Here is a 15,723-nt window from a genome sequence, read left to right on the forward strand (position 1 = left end):
TAATGCACCATGTCTCAAAACTCGAATCATTTCAAATTGGTTTCTTGAACATGACAATGAGTTCACTACTAAAATGGCCCCCACAGTCACCAGATCTCAACCCAATAGAGCATCTTTGGGATGTGGTGGAACAGGGAGCTTCATGCCCTGGATCCCACAAATCAACTACAAGATGCTATCCTATCAATATGGGCGATCTTTTTAAAGAATGCTTTCAGCACCTTGGTAAATCAATGCCACGTAGAATTAAAGCATTTCCGAAGGCGAAAAGGGGTCAAACACAGTATTAGTATGGTGTTCCTAATAATCCTTTAGGTGAGTGTATTTTATAAAATAGCCCCAAGTATAAGCTTTTGCAACATTGAATCTTGGTTGTGATTAGACATATTCTTACTATTACTAATACATAATAAAACATGACATGGTGATTTATATTTGTTGAATTGATTAATATATGGGAGCAATATTTAAAAATGCTGCTTATTTATTTCTCTTTTACTTTACTTTGATTTTTATAGTAACTTTCTCCTTTAAGCTAATTTCCCTGCATGCTGTGTAAAGCCGTTTCAAATCCTGGATACATACAGGTTATAACTACCTCTCCACATTTTCCCCTCACAATACTCGCATGTTTATGCAGTAGAATCTTCTGAAAATGAGACTGGACACATTGTTTAATTAAGACAAGTCCTGTATATACATTCAATAGACTTTTTCTGGTAAATCTTCAATAAAAAATTTTTTTTGCAGCTTCCTTTCTGATGATGTTTGTATTTTTAATCATACCACAGCATGACTCATCATGTCCGCGAAGTTGAACAGCAACATTGCTGACAGTATTTTAAAAAAGGTTAATAATGAGGTCGAACCAGTTGCAGTGCTCACTTCTTTCAGGTTTTCTAAAGAGAAAACACCTCTCAAAGACTTTGGATTTGTAAATTCACCACAGATGGCTGAAGACTGTCAATTCACTGTGGAGGATCTACATTGTCGCTTATGCTTTGAGGTCTTCGATGTCCCAGTTACACTGAGTTGCAAACATAGCTTTTGCAAAACCTGCATTCAGGCACACTGGGACTGTAGAGGAATACTGCAATGTCCTCTGTGCCACTGTACAGAGCGTTCATCCAGACCTCCAATCAATCTGGCTCTAAAGATAGCCTCGGATGTCTTCAAAAAGAAGCAGGAGCACTTCAGGGTTAAATCGGTGGAGTTTTGCTCAATGCACAATGAGGAACTGAAGCTTTTTTGTCGGAAAGATGCAGAATTTATCTGTGTTGCTTGTACGTCATCAAGGGGTCACAGAAATCATGATTACTGCCCAATAGAAGAGGCAACATCGGAAATAATGGTAAGGTAACGTACGTTAACCTTTATGACGATGAGGAGCCTTATGTAGCTAGATATTAGCATTTGTAGATGTTAGAAAATAACAGTCATAACTTCAACTTTTATCTCATTTCCCACTTTTTAATCTCATAATTTTGACTATATAGTAATTGACTTAGTATGTCAACTGTTTTCTATGTGGCAAAGGTCTCAAGTTAAATGGGATTGCTTTATAAACGCTCTTTCCATTCACTCACCCCACAGAAAGTGCTCACAACTAGGTACGATCCTTTGAAAAAACATCTAACCACTTTTAAAAAGTTAAAGGGAAGCTTGAAGGAACTGGAAGAATACATACAGGTGAACTATGTACACACGTACAGTCCCTAAACATAAACTTCCTCATGAATAATCCAGTCCAATCTATTTTTATTCTAATTTACAGAAACAAGCAGCTAAAACTGCAGCAGAAGTAAAACAAGAGTATGAAAAGTTAAATAGAATCCTGAGGGAAGAGGAGGCAGCTCGACTCATGGTGCTCCAAAATGAGAGCGACAGCAAGACCGAGGTGGTGAGAGAGAAACTGAAGGAGGTCAATAAGAGCATTGAAGAGCTCTCTGACATCATCAACTACATAGAACCCATCATAATAGCAGATAATCGGACATTTTTAAAGGTCAATATACTTTTAAACAATCATTTTTACTTAAAGGTGCTGTGACTTATAGATTAGATTATGACAGGATGTATTTTAATTCGGTAAGGAGGAAGTTGAGGAATATCTTAGATATTCCTCAACTTCTTCCTTAATGAAATTCCTGAACTTCCTCCTTACTGAATTAAATACATCCTGTCTTTTTACAATCCTGTCTATGGTGTAACCATCATCGTCATTCAGCTTATTGGTCTGATTATTTTCCTTTGTGTTTGTATTTCTCTATGATATTTGGCTGTGTAAGAGCTGGTTCACACAGAATGGGCTTTTTAACTGCTTTTCTATGTAAATATACGTTTGGGGAATGTCTTTTTGCCACTCTGTGTGAACGGACCCTAATAATTCGCCACTAGTTCCTTCTAAATGTTCTCATGGGGTTTTATAATAATGTTTTTCAATTTATGAGTAAAATAAAGCCTGTGGTAAACAACTTGGCGATAATTTGACGTTTTGTTCCACACTGCACACACTAAAGTTCTTATCTAGCTTTTTAGAAACATGTTTTTTTACATAACTACTTCAAAATTCAAATTTTTGGTATGTTTGTGTGTAATTTACATTGTTGAACAAAATGACAAAAGCATCGTCAAAAAAAAAAAAAAAAGCATCGTCAGGTTATGTTTACCACAGGCTTTATTATTTTACACATAAATTGAAAAACCTCATTATAAAACCCCATTGGAAAGTCTCAAGGGAACCAGTGGTGAATTAGTTTTGATGTCATCCTTGCAAAACCCTACAGGCTATGTACTGCTCTGTGGGTGTAATGGTTCAAATTACTCTCTGGTTCTGTTTTTATCATGGTTTCGGTATGTGCTATGTTCAAGGAAAACGGACTACTATCAAAAAAAAAAGAAAGAAAATACGTTCAAATAACAAACTACAAGCACAACAGCACAAAAACCTGCAATAGAGCAAATATATAAATAAAACGAACAGTGCTTTTCAGGCTATTTTCTGTTGTTTACTTCCTTATCCAGAGATGGTTATTTGCTGATTTCCAAGATATTTCAATTTCCTTACTGTAACTGGCAGAATGCTTGTCTATGTAAGAGAGAAAGTCTCACCTAACAGTAGATTTCAGGTCTAGAAACTGAATAAAGTAATCAAACGTAAAACAACATTGCATGTAATATTCACATTATAAATTAAATACAAATTAGGACATAATAACTTACTATGTTTGGTAGGATACTCACAAAGACGGGCATGTTAATCATTTTTGTGCGAATTTATCCGGTCAAGTGCAAGACTGGACTGAGAACTGAATATTTGAGCGCTGTCTGAGACGCATCTTTCTGTGCACGTGTTTCGGATGTGTGCAAAAATCTTATTACAGCGCACGTGAGTTCTCTTTGTGGCTTCTTGCGCTTGAGTGGTTAAATTGGCAAGGCTTAATTGAGTTTAATTTAAGCAAAGATAGCAACATGGTGTCCAGGTCTCTATCATCACCCGGGTAATGATGGCATAATGTCATATCAGAGCATATGGCGCAATATCTCAGGACAGTTTTTCAGTGACATCTTTCGGGCATTAGGATCATTTTCAGTGTAGTATTCCATAAAAATCACTCACAAAACCTTTAAGTTAGAATCCTTATTTGGTGCAAAAAATAAAGTATTTTTCAAAGGATTAAAATTGTGCTAATTCCTTTACATTTTCTCTACCTACAGGAATGTAAGGACGCAATAAGACGGTACTGTTAGCAACTACCTTAAATTTAATCAGTCTGTTTTCTATTTTCACACTGAAATCAACAAAATTTATGCATTCATTCTAGGACTAGCTACATTGTACCTGAACCAGAATATCCAACAAGGGCACTTATAGATGTGTCTATGTACCTGGGATCATTAAAGCATGGGGTCTGGAAAAGAATGGAAAATGATGTCAGCTACTGTAAGTACAAATCAAATGTCTTCAGAACACTTTAAGTCAGCATGAAACGGAGGATGTGATAGTCTTTTCTTCTCTATTTAAAATTGCTTCCCAAACAAGAAAAAAAATGTAGGACGAGACCTGATTTTGTCCATTTGGAATTGATTGGATCATTGTTGTTGTGAGTGACAGGTTGTCCCGCCCTCATGCCAGTAAACACTTCATTCCAAGAGAAAGGGGAGGCTATTTTAATTAAAGATGGGCATGGATAAGTCATTTACAATAATACTGCAATCTTCCAATATGTCAATTTCGATTTATATGGTGACTTTAAAGGGAGTGTTCTTCCCAAATTGGAATTCTGATATCCAATAATTAATTTCAATGACTTTTTTTTAGGTGGAATACAAAATTAAGCATGTAGTGTAATTGTTTAAACTGACCATTTCTGTACCAAAGTATACAGGGTTTTTTCCCCCTATACATCACTTAATTTCAAGCCTTCTGAAACTAATGTCTTTGTGTCATAGCTCTCAAATTTAATTAGCACCTTAAAGGAGCAGTTCACTTTAAAAAAAAACTTTTGCTGATAATTTACTCACCCCCATGTCATCAAAGATATCCATGTCATTCTTTCTTCAGTCGAAAAGAAATTAAGGTTTTTGATGAAAACATTCCAGGATTTTTCTCCATATAATTCACTTCATTGGGAACCAAACGGTTCAAGGTCCAAAAGACAGTTTCAGTACAAACTGCAAACTGTTCAAAGGGCTTTAAATGATTCCAGACGATGAATAAGTGTCTTATCAAGCAAACCGATCGCTCATTTAAAAAAAAAAAAAAAAATTAAGTTTTTCGAACTCGTTCATCAAAATGAACGGATCTTTTTCCGAGTCAATTCGTTCATTTCGTTCGTTGACTGAACCAAATGACACGAAAAAAAGATTTGTTCATTTTGATGAACGAGTTCGAACAGGAGAGTCACGATTCACGAACGTGCATCACAGAACAGAGCAAGGCGACCATTTGAGCTTATAAAACTTAAACTTTGTAATATTTTTTTTAAAATGAGAGATCGTTTTGCTTGATAAGACCCTTAATCATCATCTGGAATCGTTTAAAGCCCTTTGAACAGTTTGCACTGAAACTGTCTTTTGGACCTTGAACCGTTTGGTGCCCAGTAAAGTGCATATGGAGAAAAATCCTGGAATGTTTTCATCAAAAACCTTCATTTCTTTTCGACTGAAGAAAGAAAGACATGGACATCGTGGATGACATGGGGGTGAGTAAATTATCAGCAAAAGTTTTTTTAAAAGTGAACTACTTCTTTAAGACATACATATTGTGCAATGATGGAATGTTTAAAACCCAACCCATCATTGTAGGCCTACAACAGGTTTTAAAATTATGTCCTCCAAATGATAAAATTAATTGGTTAAAAATACACTGCTCAAGTTCAGTGCAATATGCAAAATCATGAAAAGACTTTTTTTTGCTATCTCACAGGCTCTGTCCATTTTGATCCAAACACGGCACATCCTAACTTGATCATCAGAGATGAACTCACCACCATCAGTTATGGGGAAAAACAGCAGGTTCCAGATAACCCTGAGCGCTGCATGGGCAGCATGGCAGTACTTGCTGCTCGCAGCTTCAATTCAGGAAAGCAGCGCTGGTTTGTAGAGGTGGCACACTGCAAAGAGTGGTACGTTGGAGTGGCACGAGAGTCCATAAAGAGAAAGACTGCAGTTTACCTCAGTCCAGAAGAGGGTTTCTGGGTAATTGCATATAATGAGGAATCCTATTGGGCTCAGACCTCTCCTCGCACTCAACTGACTCTGAAAAAGAAACCACAGGTAATCACAGTTGAACTGGACTATGACAAAGGAAAGGTTTCTTTTTCTAACACAGCAGATGGTGCCAGTATTTACACATTTAAAGGGAAGTTTACTGAGAGAATCTTTCCTTATTTTGCCGCTGGGATAAATGAGGGAAACACGCTTCGAATATGTGCACTTTAATGTGTCACTAATGCGGTACAAATATGTAAATATGTAACCAACATTAATGTTAAGGTCACATTTCACCCAAAATCAGAGGGGGAAAATTAAGCTTATTTTAGGATCATTTGTGCATTGTGCCATTTTTATGAGGCCATATTTTTTTATTAACATTATTTTCAAGAGTTGTTATTTAATTTCCATTACATTAATACAGCAGGTTTTACAAACACCTTAAATCAAGAGTTTTTGTAATAGGAAGCTTTCCTGTTTTAGCCAGTATTTGAGTTTGTGACATTTAATCCTTTAAGGATATTTCTATTTTGTAACTATTTACTTGAGCTAAATGGTTATTTCTGATTCAGAACATTGCGGAGCTATTTTTAGGGTAAGCATTTCAAGCAGAGTATCATCTACCTGAGTCATCTGCAAGTCACACAGGACAGACAGCCAAAGAAGACTACAACTACTGTATTTACAGTATTACAAATATGCTTCAAACCATGCTCTTAAATGGGCATTAAAAAACTTTAGATAACATATTAAAATGTGTTTTACACCACTTTGTACCATACAAGGCCTCCTAAATTGAACCCATTACAAGAACCTCAATGGTAGAGAAAAGGAATATGGTAAAGCAACAATTCTTAATCTACATAACATGTAATGATCTTTAACCATGGTCTTATTTTACCATGGTGCTCTAAGAAAGATTTATTTCCGCCGACTATCATCAGATGTTTATGTATGAGTGATTCTATGTTTAGTAAAATCTACAATTTATATTGCAGTTCTTCATCAGAAAACCTTTTGTTTGCCATTTCTCAGTTCACTTAGTTTTGTCCAATGTATAGGCCAACATCTGTAATGAAAAAGACAAACTAAATAAAATATAATCCTATTGTTCAAGTTTCTGAACAAAACAACCAATGCAATGGTATCACACACAAACAAGTGCAAACCAGACCCAAGTTTGTGGCAAACCAATTGGCATTAAAAGCATTTCAAGTGGTTAAAACAAGCATTATGTAGTGCCACATCATTTGTTGTCATAGGACTTGTGTGTTTTAGAAATACTACCCTTTGTAATGCTCCTTCTAATGTGTTCAGCATGCAAATCCTCCACTAACTGCCTCCATGGAGCTCGCAATGCCACCTAAGTCTCTTATGTCCTCTTGTGGACAGATGTACTATACACACAGAGACACCGGGCTGTAGTAGTAGGAGACTAAATATATTAAATGGACCCAATCCAAAGCTTTGCTTAGCCTGTGCTCTTCAGAGCTTAATGGGAAAACAGATCTTACATCAATAATCAATCACTGAGAGAAAGTGGAGCAACTACCTAAGCTCGCAACAACAAGACTGCAAGACATAAATCTTGTAAAGGGATTTCAGACTAGCATTAGGATTGGTATTTCAAGCTCAATTGTCATTCATAAACCCACTTTTCATTGTCAGTGCCAGTTGGGAGAATTAAATATGGCTGGTCTTTATGTTTTATCTTTGTGTTTGTATATTTGTATACCATTAAGCCATGCCAGTGTAGATCTGCAATAAATAGCAGCTGTTCTCAGCCTTTTTTGGGAACTTACCCGAATCCCCTTATGGTTAAAGATCAAACTTAAAAGCATAGAAATCTTTCTAAACAGCATTAGATTGTTCAAGTGTCTCCAGTCAGTTCTCTTTGTCTTTAACTTTAGTTTTTCTTTGAGATGACATATCTTTCAGTTTAGAGTCTAGTTTTCTCTGCAGATATGCTTTTTTATTTGGATCCATTGATTTGTCCTTCTGTCCACTTCCTGCGTAGAGCACCCCTTCTTTACTTATCCTCATTCTAGCCTGAGCTTTCGCTTTGTCTCCACATCCGTGAACCTAAAAAAAACCAATACATTATTTAGAACATGTCACATCAAAAATGTCTTTAGTATAAATGTTTTACATGTTTTTAAAGTGATCATATAATAAAACATTTTTTATTTCATTTTAATGGCTATTTTCAACCCACTCTCTGGCGTTTTTTTAATTGTAAAATCGCCCTTTGGGTTTATAATAAAATTTGAACTTGAAACTTAGTCACCCAACCCTGGAACATTATTAAAAAGAATTTCAGGTGTTTATTTATAATACCATCTAACAAGCTTTCACTGTTTTACATAATCTTGACCGTAACTAGAGGTCGACCGATATGTTTTTTTTCGACGCCGATACCGATTTTTTGAAATCCGGGTCGGCTGATGGCCGATTAATGCTGCCGATTTACTATGGCTGATATTTGCTTGGTTTTTAACCTCTATTTGAAACATAAAGTGTAATAGAAATGATAATTACTTAACAGACAAACTTTCTCAACAAAAACATTTTATCCTCTCAAAAAAAAATGTCCTGAAACATGTATTTTTGGTTTGTTTTGTTTGCTGACGGACAAAGACAAATGGACAACCTAATTATCCCAAAAAGGAGAAAACAAAACTTTAAATGATTAATTTTTTTATATATAAGATTTATTATATTTTATTTTATTTAACTTCTAACAATAACATATTTTTTAGTAGTAAATTGCTGTTGAACGACAAAAACAACCACCAGATGGGAAAATTATATTTTACAAAAACTTTACATGCACCACAACCCACCATCTGTCTATTGTTCTTCAGACAACGGCATCCCGCTGTTGGACCTTTTAGTCCACAGTGAAATACAGTCACACTTTACACTGTTTGGCCAGTGTATGCTTGGATATTGGCCGATGCCGATTATGTTAAAAAAATGCCATAATAATCGGTCTACCTCTAACCGTAACCATTAAATGGTTGATTTAGACTAGGAACAAAGTTACAAGTTCTAAAAGTACGTCCATTTTCATATTATAATTATCTCAAGGAAAGGAATAAAGGAACATTTAGTTCTTCATGATATAACCACTTTAATATAAAATATAAAGCAAGGTGTACCTCAGGTATATGATGACTAAGACAGTATTGCCTTTTACAGTAGAGGCAGAGCTGCCCTAGTGTTAGGATGCTGGCTTTGCACTTCACAAATGCACACACGCTGTCAGCTTTAACCACAGAATCGATCAGAGAGTCAAAATCATCATCAGCTGTGGCAGCTGCAGCTATATCCACGGCTCCTGCTTTTATCTTAGTGCTTCCTATGAAAGAAAGACCATGATGTGTAATACAGAGAATACAAGTATTGAAAGAATTCAGATGCTGGGATAGATACCACAAACCTTTGGAAGTTGCTTTGGGTTTCTTAACAGACTGTTTTTTACTCGCATTGCAATCTGGTTCCAGTCTCATGCTCTGCTGTTTTTGCTGTTTTTTCTCCTCTCGTTTCTCCTGCTCCCGGCGCATTCGCTCCAAATGTAGGCTTTTCAAATCAATAGCTGCCTGTGAAGAAGCTTTTTGTGATTCTTCTTGTACCTTTTCTGCTGTACATTCGGTCACGTCTGGCTGTTCAGGCTCCTTCACTGGCTTCTCTGGTCCTGATGGAGGCCGGGACACAGTTATGCGACGGTTTTTCCCTTCTCCCTGGCTTTCATGCCTCAATCCCATTTCTTCAGAGAGCTCATGGACCAGTAGACGCTCGTGGGAATTTAGCGTGGAAGGAAACTGTAGTTCTGTCTTGTTTGGGTCTGTCAAAAAGGTCAGAAGCTGATCCTTTATCTCCTTTCTCTTGTTTTGTGTTTGATGGACGTCTTTGGGTTTAGAGTGAAGTGAATTTGTGTTTTTATGTTGATCTGTCTGAACACTGGACTGACTCGCTTCACTGCTTTTATTGTTTCCACTTTTCTTGTATTCCTGCTCTGATTTCTTGCCTTGGTTCTTGGGCTTCTGTTTTACGGATATAGAGTCTTTGGCGTTGGTCTGTTTGTCCTTTTCATCACGGATGTAATTCTGTGGCACACAGTCTTCCAGGTACTCAAAGGCAGTGTGTAATTCTCCATGTTCAGACATATAGTCCACTAAGGATTTCAGGAAATCATGGTTTCGAACAGTCTGAGTATCACACACTACCGCGAGCTGGCGTCTGGCACGCGTCACAGCAACATTGATCCTTCTGTCTTCAGCGAGAAATCCAACCTCACCTTTGGGGTAAATGAAAGACAATTAATATTTCAACCATTCCTTATGTTCACATCTTTGGAGAAGCTGTTGCATTTTATGTCATACAGATTTGGGTGGGTAAATAAATGGATGTAGATGTAGTCATCATTTAGATCTGGCGTACCCTTCCTGTTGGATCTGACCAATGACAACACCACTGCCTCCTTCTCTCTGCCCTGAAAACCATCAACAGACTTGATCTCCAACTCTGTATATTTATGGGACAGTTTCTGTCTCAAAAGATCCACCTGAAATAGATCAAATCCTGTTTTTTTAATGTGTGAATGAATGAAACAGCAGTGTAATACTAATGAAGGCATTGCTTTGCACAGACAGTCTTTTTTTACACATAAGTACTTTAAAAAGCATCTAACCTGGAGATTATAGGGCGCAATAACTGCAATGTCTTTGACGTGAACTCCAGCCTCAGTAAGAGCTTTGATATGAAGTGCCACAATGTCTACTTCTCCTGTGAAGAGAATAAAGAGAAAAGCTTATTCATACAGTATTTTATTATTAAATATATATATACCGTATGCATTAGCAGAGCAATAGCACAGCTGTACAAAAAATAATGGGAGACATATCAGAGTTCAAAAGAGGTCAAATTATTGGTGCGCCCATCAAGTATTTGTGTTGTATTGACAGCTACGGTATCAAGAGTAATGTCAGCATACCACTACATAGAAACGAACCGAGGTTTCATTATCCAACCCCTTATATTAAATGTTAAGTGATTAATAAGTTATATTAAGTTAAGATTTGGAGCTGATATCAACCTTGATTGCCTTTAGACTGCTCATCTGTGTCCTCCATCTCATTCAGGCCACAGCCTGCAGTGTCAATAAGCAGAAGGGGAATTCTGGTTTCCTCAACATCAGCAACACCAGCCAGGTCTCTGTTCAAGATACAATTAGTTCTTAATTTTAATCCATATTAACTCAACACAAGTTAGCTAGCAAACATCAAAACATAGCTGTATTGGGGACAGTGATTCTTTGTTGTTTAACAACAAAGTAGAATTTCGCTGATTTAAAATGTATGATAAAGGGGAATTTAGAAACTCTATGTGAGGGACGAGCCAAAACAGTGAAATTGAAAAGTTCATCTTAAAAGAAGAGTTCCACTAATTGAACAATAAAACATTGTACATGACCAACAGTGCCAAATAAAATGTTTAAATGTTTTATCGAGAACATATTTTCCACACCTGAGCAAGTGTTTCTCCACTGAAGGGTGTGCAAACAGCTTTCCCTGATACATCTGCTCTGAAGCCCACTGCATGATGGCACTGTTCATCCGGTACTGAGTGGTCAGCATTCGAACCACAGAGTCTCCATATTTCTTTATTAGCCTCTCCATTAGGCTGACAGACAGGCCTTTAGATGCAGCACTGTGAAAGTTAAAGATAAATTACATTCAAAATATGGACAACATTTTATCATTATGAGACTACATTTTTAATTAAATAAAATTCATACTTAAAGGAGTAGTTGACTTTAAAAAAAACTTTTGCTGATCATTTACTCACCCCCATGTCATCCAAGATATCCATGTCTTTCTTTCTTCAGTCGAAAAGAAATTAAGGTTTTTGATGAAAACATTCCAGGATTTTTCTCCATATAATGCACTTTACTGGTAACCAAACAGTTCAAGGTCCAAATGAGAGTTTCAGTGCAGCTTCAGAGGGCTTTAAAGGATACCAGGCGATGAATAAGGGTCTTATCAAGCGAAACGAGCGGCCATTTAAAAAAAAAAGTTTAAGTTTTATAAGCTCAAATGCTCGACTTGCTCTGTTCTGTGATGCACGTTCGTGACTCTCCTGTTCGAACTCGTTCATCAAAATGAACAAATCTTTTCCCGAGTCAATTCGTTCATTGAATAAACCAAATGAATCGAAAAAAGATTTGTTCATTTTGATGAACGAGTTCAAACAGGAGAGTTACAAACAAGCATCACAGAACAGAGCAAGGCGAGCATTTGAGCTTATAAAAACTTCAACTTTGTTATTTATTTATTAAATGACCTATCGTTTCGCTTGATAAGACCCTTATTCATCATCTGGTATCGTTTAAAGCCCTCTGAAACTGCACTGAAACTCTCATTTGGACCTTGATCCGTTTGGTTACCAGTAAAGTGCATTATATGGAGAAAAATTCTGGAATGTTTTCATCAAAAAAACCTTAATTTCTTTTTGATTGAAGAAAGAAAGACATGGATATCTTGGATGACATGGGGGTGAGTAAATGATCAGTAAAAGTTTTTTAAAAGTGAACTAGTCCTTTAAGGGGCTGGTTTCACAGATTACACAGTTTCACTGATTTCACCTTAGATTAAGGCAGGAGCAAGCTACTTAAATTAGGACATTTAAGTCGCTTTTATAAACGTGCCTTAGAAAAAAACAAAACAATGGCACTGATACATTTTAAGTGTCACCACTTAAACCAGTGCAAGGTACTTTCAATTGAAACAGCTCAAACATGCAATTTAGCCTGAGAGCAGGGTTAAGCCTCGTGTCTGAGAAACCGGGCAAAAGTTACATAAAGTTAATCAGAAACATCAACCAAAAATATTAAGTATTTAAATAGATATATCCTGAAATGAAAATGTCCAGATCTCATCAGAATGGATACCATAAACCAAATAATTCCCAAAGTTAAGATACATTTCCTTTTCCTCCACACCTCTGTGATTTGATCGTGGGTGGCAGCTGTTTGTAATCCCCAGCCAGTATGCATTTGCGTGCTTTGAGCAGAGCGATCCAACAGCTGCTCTCTAGAGCCTGAGCACACTCATCTATCACCACCAGGTCAAAATGATCTTTAGGAAGATGTTTGAGAGGACCTTCGTCAGAGGCTCCTATATTACACAAATCAATCATATTCAGTTTAAATTAGGCATAAACAAACAAACATTTCCTGAAATAAAATCCATGACCACTACTTGCCAGTGTTAGTTGCTAGAATAACATCAGCTCTTTTCAGGATCTGAGTGATAGCCGTTTCCTCCCTGGTCCTCAGCTCTCGCCGCAGTTCCCCGATTTCCCGTTTCAGATTGCTACGTTGGCCTTTGTCCCGAGCCTTCTTCATTTCATTCTGTCAATGCATTGGATTTTTTCTTTATTATTATGACTGTTTTACAACACAGCTTAAGAGATGGCCCCAAATCACATTTGAACACTCAAGCCGCACTTTTAAAGTAAGAACTTTGCTGTTTTCAATATACAACATAAAACCAAGTAGCATTGGCAAACAAATAATGCTAGTCTTAATTTTGAACAGTATATTTATTATTTTATAATTTAACCATGAAATCAAAAAGGATGGACATTCTTATTTTTATGGAATATTGCAGTTATTTGCACACATTATTATGTGCCCTTGTAATCTTAAATCAAAATATCTTCCCCTCCCTCTTGCAGAAACATCTCTTCTCTGATGATGCGTTTACCAGAGCAAGGGCAGGACAGCTTGTCAATCACATGATGACAATGATCCTACAATCCAGTCAATACTTTTTTTTTTTGCTCAATAAGCCATTTCACTCATACGTCACAATAGGGAAGAAAAGACTATCGCAACTTCCTTGAAAAAAGTGCTTTTAAATTGAAAAATTGAAACATGTTTTGGGGCCAATTAACCAGTTAAATGGGCAATTCAAAACAATTATGAGAAATCAATCTTACAAAAGCTTTGTCCATGTCCTTGCGGATATCAGAAATGATGTTGGTGTTGTCGCTGTGCGCAAGGACCGCATCCAGTGAGTGCTTCTGAATCGACTCGAGCAGACGGGCTGGGTGACCCAATCTTAAAACCTTGACCTTGCTCTTCACAAGGCGCTCCACCAGGTTGTCAACAGCCACATTGGAAGGTGCACAGCAAAGGATCTGTCAACATTTACAAAGTTGTTCATCACAATACTGCATATATACTACGCCAAATAATTTATACCTTATCTATCCATACTTAGAGTTTGATATCTTGTTCACCTTTTGTTCTTGTTTTACAGCCTGCAGGATTACTTCAACCACTGTAGTGGTCTTGCCAGTCCCCGGTGGTCCATGTATGATTGCAACATCTTTCTGAGACATTGCAAAGGACACAGCCTTTTTCTGAGAATTATCTAATCCAGTGTTGCTAAATTCCAAAACATCTGCAATAAAAGAAATATAAACAGACTTAAGGCCATTGGACTATGCAGGGTAATTTTCCTGCATGCATTTTGCTGTATTTTAGTTCAATTTCAGGTGTCACTCTATGTGCTTACGTTGATGTGATAATATCCCTGGTTCTGAGTAACCAAAGAGTACACTGATCAGGTAAGATGCAGGACCACTGCTGTATCCATTTAAAGACTTTAATGCCCTGCAAGGAAATGCATCACATATGTATCAACAATTTAATGTGGAAAAAACATTTCAAGAATAAACCTGTTAATGCACAGCATATTTCATCAACACAGCTGATTTTGTGTACTACTGTATCATCTCTGAAAATCCTAAAAAAAAAAATGATTTTGAAGTAAAAAGTATTTGTAATATGAAGTATTTAATGATACTAGCGGTAACGTTGACTCACGGTGTTCTGGACGGCTGAAAAATTCTACTCACTGTGTTTCGGACAGGTAGAAGGAGTCATTTCTAATATATAACACATACATTTTAACAACTATAAGCTGGGTTAGTCGTAAGCGAAAGAGGATGAGGCAAAGATGACATAAGATGAAATGCCCATAAAGTGTCTATTTATAGAATTTGCAGAAACGGTCTAGTGTCCGGAATACAGTGAGTCTACGTTATCTATGAACTGGTAATTGCACATACTTTGACAGTCGTCTATAGGTCACATTATTTGCCAGCTTCATTAGATTGTAGAGTCCATCTTTGTCCAAGTTTAAACTGTCCTGTGTATCATCAAAAGCCACCGTCAGGGACGCCTGGGTAACACGTGTTACCACGCCAGAGCCCAATTCAGATGGCTGACTCTGACCCTCTGACTGATACAAACCTATAATATCACCTATAAACAGAATACAAAAGAAAGCAAGTAATAATAGTAAATAATACTTGAGTTAAATAGTGAAGTCCCTGGCCAGAAGCTTCATTATTGTATTATATATATATTTTTGTACAGAATGTCTCACCAGGTCCAAAGGTATTGCTGGGAAGAACTGAGGGTCCAATACATTTCCTAGGTTCAAAAACTACTAGACGTCTGCCATACATGCCAGTATGTTGGCTTCCGATCTGAAGTTTCATCAGAAACACTCCTTTGTGCTGTAGATTCTTGGGAGATAAATTCTCCTGCCATGCTCTGACAACACAAACAATATATTACAGTTCACTGATATGCTGAGTGGCTAGATAAATACACGTTTAGGACAGTGAGGCGTGTGTTTTACCGTGTTTCTTCTAATTCAGCCTCTCTCTCTTCTTGCAGGAGCTCGAGGGTCTTGGAAACGAAGTTTTCAACCTCCATAGTTGTCAACTCGAAGGGTAACTAAAAGTATAAGCGTAACTTCTTGCTCTGGTTATTTGCAACGTTTCTATTAACCTTTCAGAGGTTTATAATGTCAAAAAAAAAAACAATTTAGCTAAGTGACACAACTGTGCGTATGAGGCTGTCATGTCTGTTTCATAGGTCTGTTTGTGTACGACACAACAGCGCATGCACTGGAATGGGTCCGTCTC

General features: G+C 36.9%; 2 protein-coding genes across 2 annotated transcripts; one reads left to right on the forward strand and one right to left on the reverse strand.

Annotated features, from left to right (window-relative positions):
• Positions 1 to 794: 794 nt before the first annotated feature.
• On the forward strand, positions 795 to 7,205 carry LOC120487680 (zinc-binding protein A33-like). The gene is made up of 6 exons (XM_039683957.2): positions 795 to 1,351; positions 1,594 to 1,689; positions 1,775 to 2,005; positions 3,718 to 3,740; positions 3,825 to 3,943; positions 5,429 to 7,205. The coding sequence occupies exons 1-6, from the start codon at positions 803 to 805 to the stop codon at positions 5,941 to 5,943; spliced, it is 1,533 nt and encodes a 510-aa protein (XP_039539891.2). The 5' UTR covers positions 795 to 802; the 3' UTR covers positions 5,944 to 7,205.
• ighmbp2 (immunoglobulin mu DNA binding protein 2) lies at positions 7,136 to 15,708 on the reverse strand. Its single transcript, XM_039683951.2, has 15 exons — positions 15,435 to 15,708; positions 15,177 to 15,346; positions 14,857 to 15,052; positions 14,301 to 14,398; positions 14,023 to 14,186; positions 13,720 to 13,920; positions 12,982 to 13,129; positions 12,719 to 12,893; positions 11,245 to 11,427; positions 10,814 to 10,932; positions 10,409 to 10,503; positions 10,159 to 10,282; positions 9,158 to 10,015; positions 8,877 to 9,076; positions 7,136 to 7,797 (listed from the first exon to the last, which is right to left on the reverse strand). Exons 1-15 carry the CDS (start codon positions 15,509 to 15,511, stop codon positions 7,600 to 7,602), a joined length of 3,006 nt encoding a protein of 1,001 aa, XP_039539885.2. The 5' UTR covers positions 15,512 to 15,708; the 3' UTR covers positions 7,136 to 7,599.
• Between the last annotated feature and the right edge of the window lie 15 nt (positions 15,709 to 15,723).

The sequence above is a fragment of the Pimephales promelas genome, chromosome 10, assembly GCF_988280905.1.
Source record: "Pimephales promelas chromosome 10, fPimPro1.hap1.1, whole genome shotgun sequence".
Taxonomy (NCBI): Eukaryota; Metazoa; Chordata; class Actinopteri; order Cypriniformes; family Leuciscidae; genus Pimephales; species Pimephales promelas.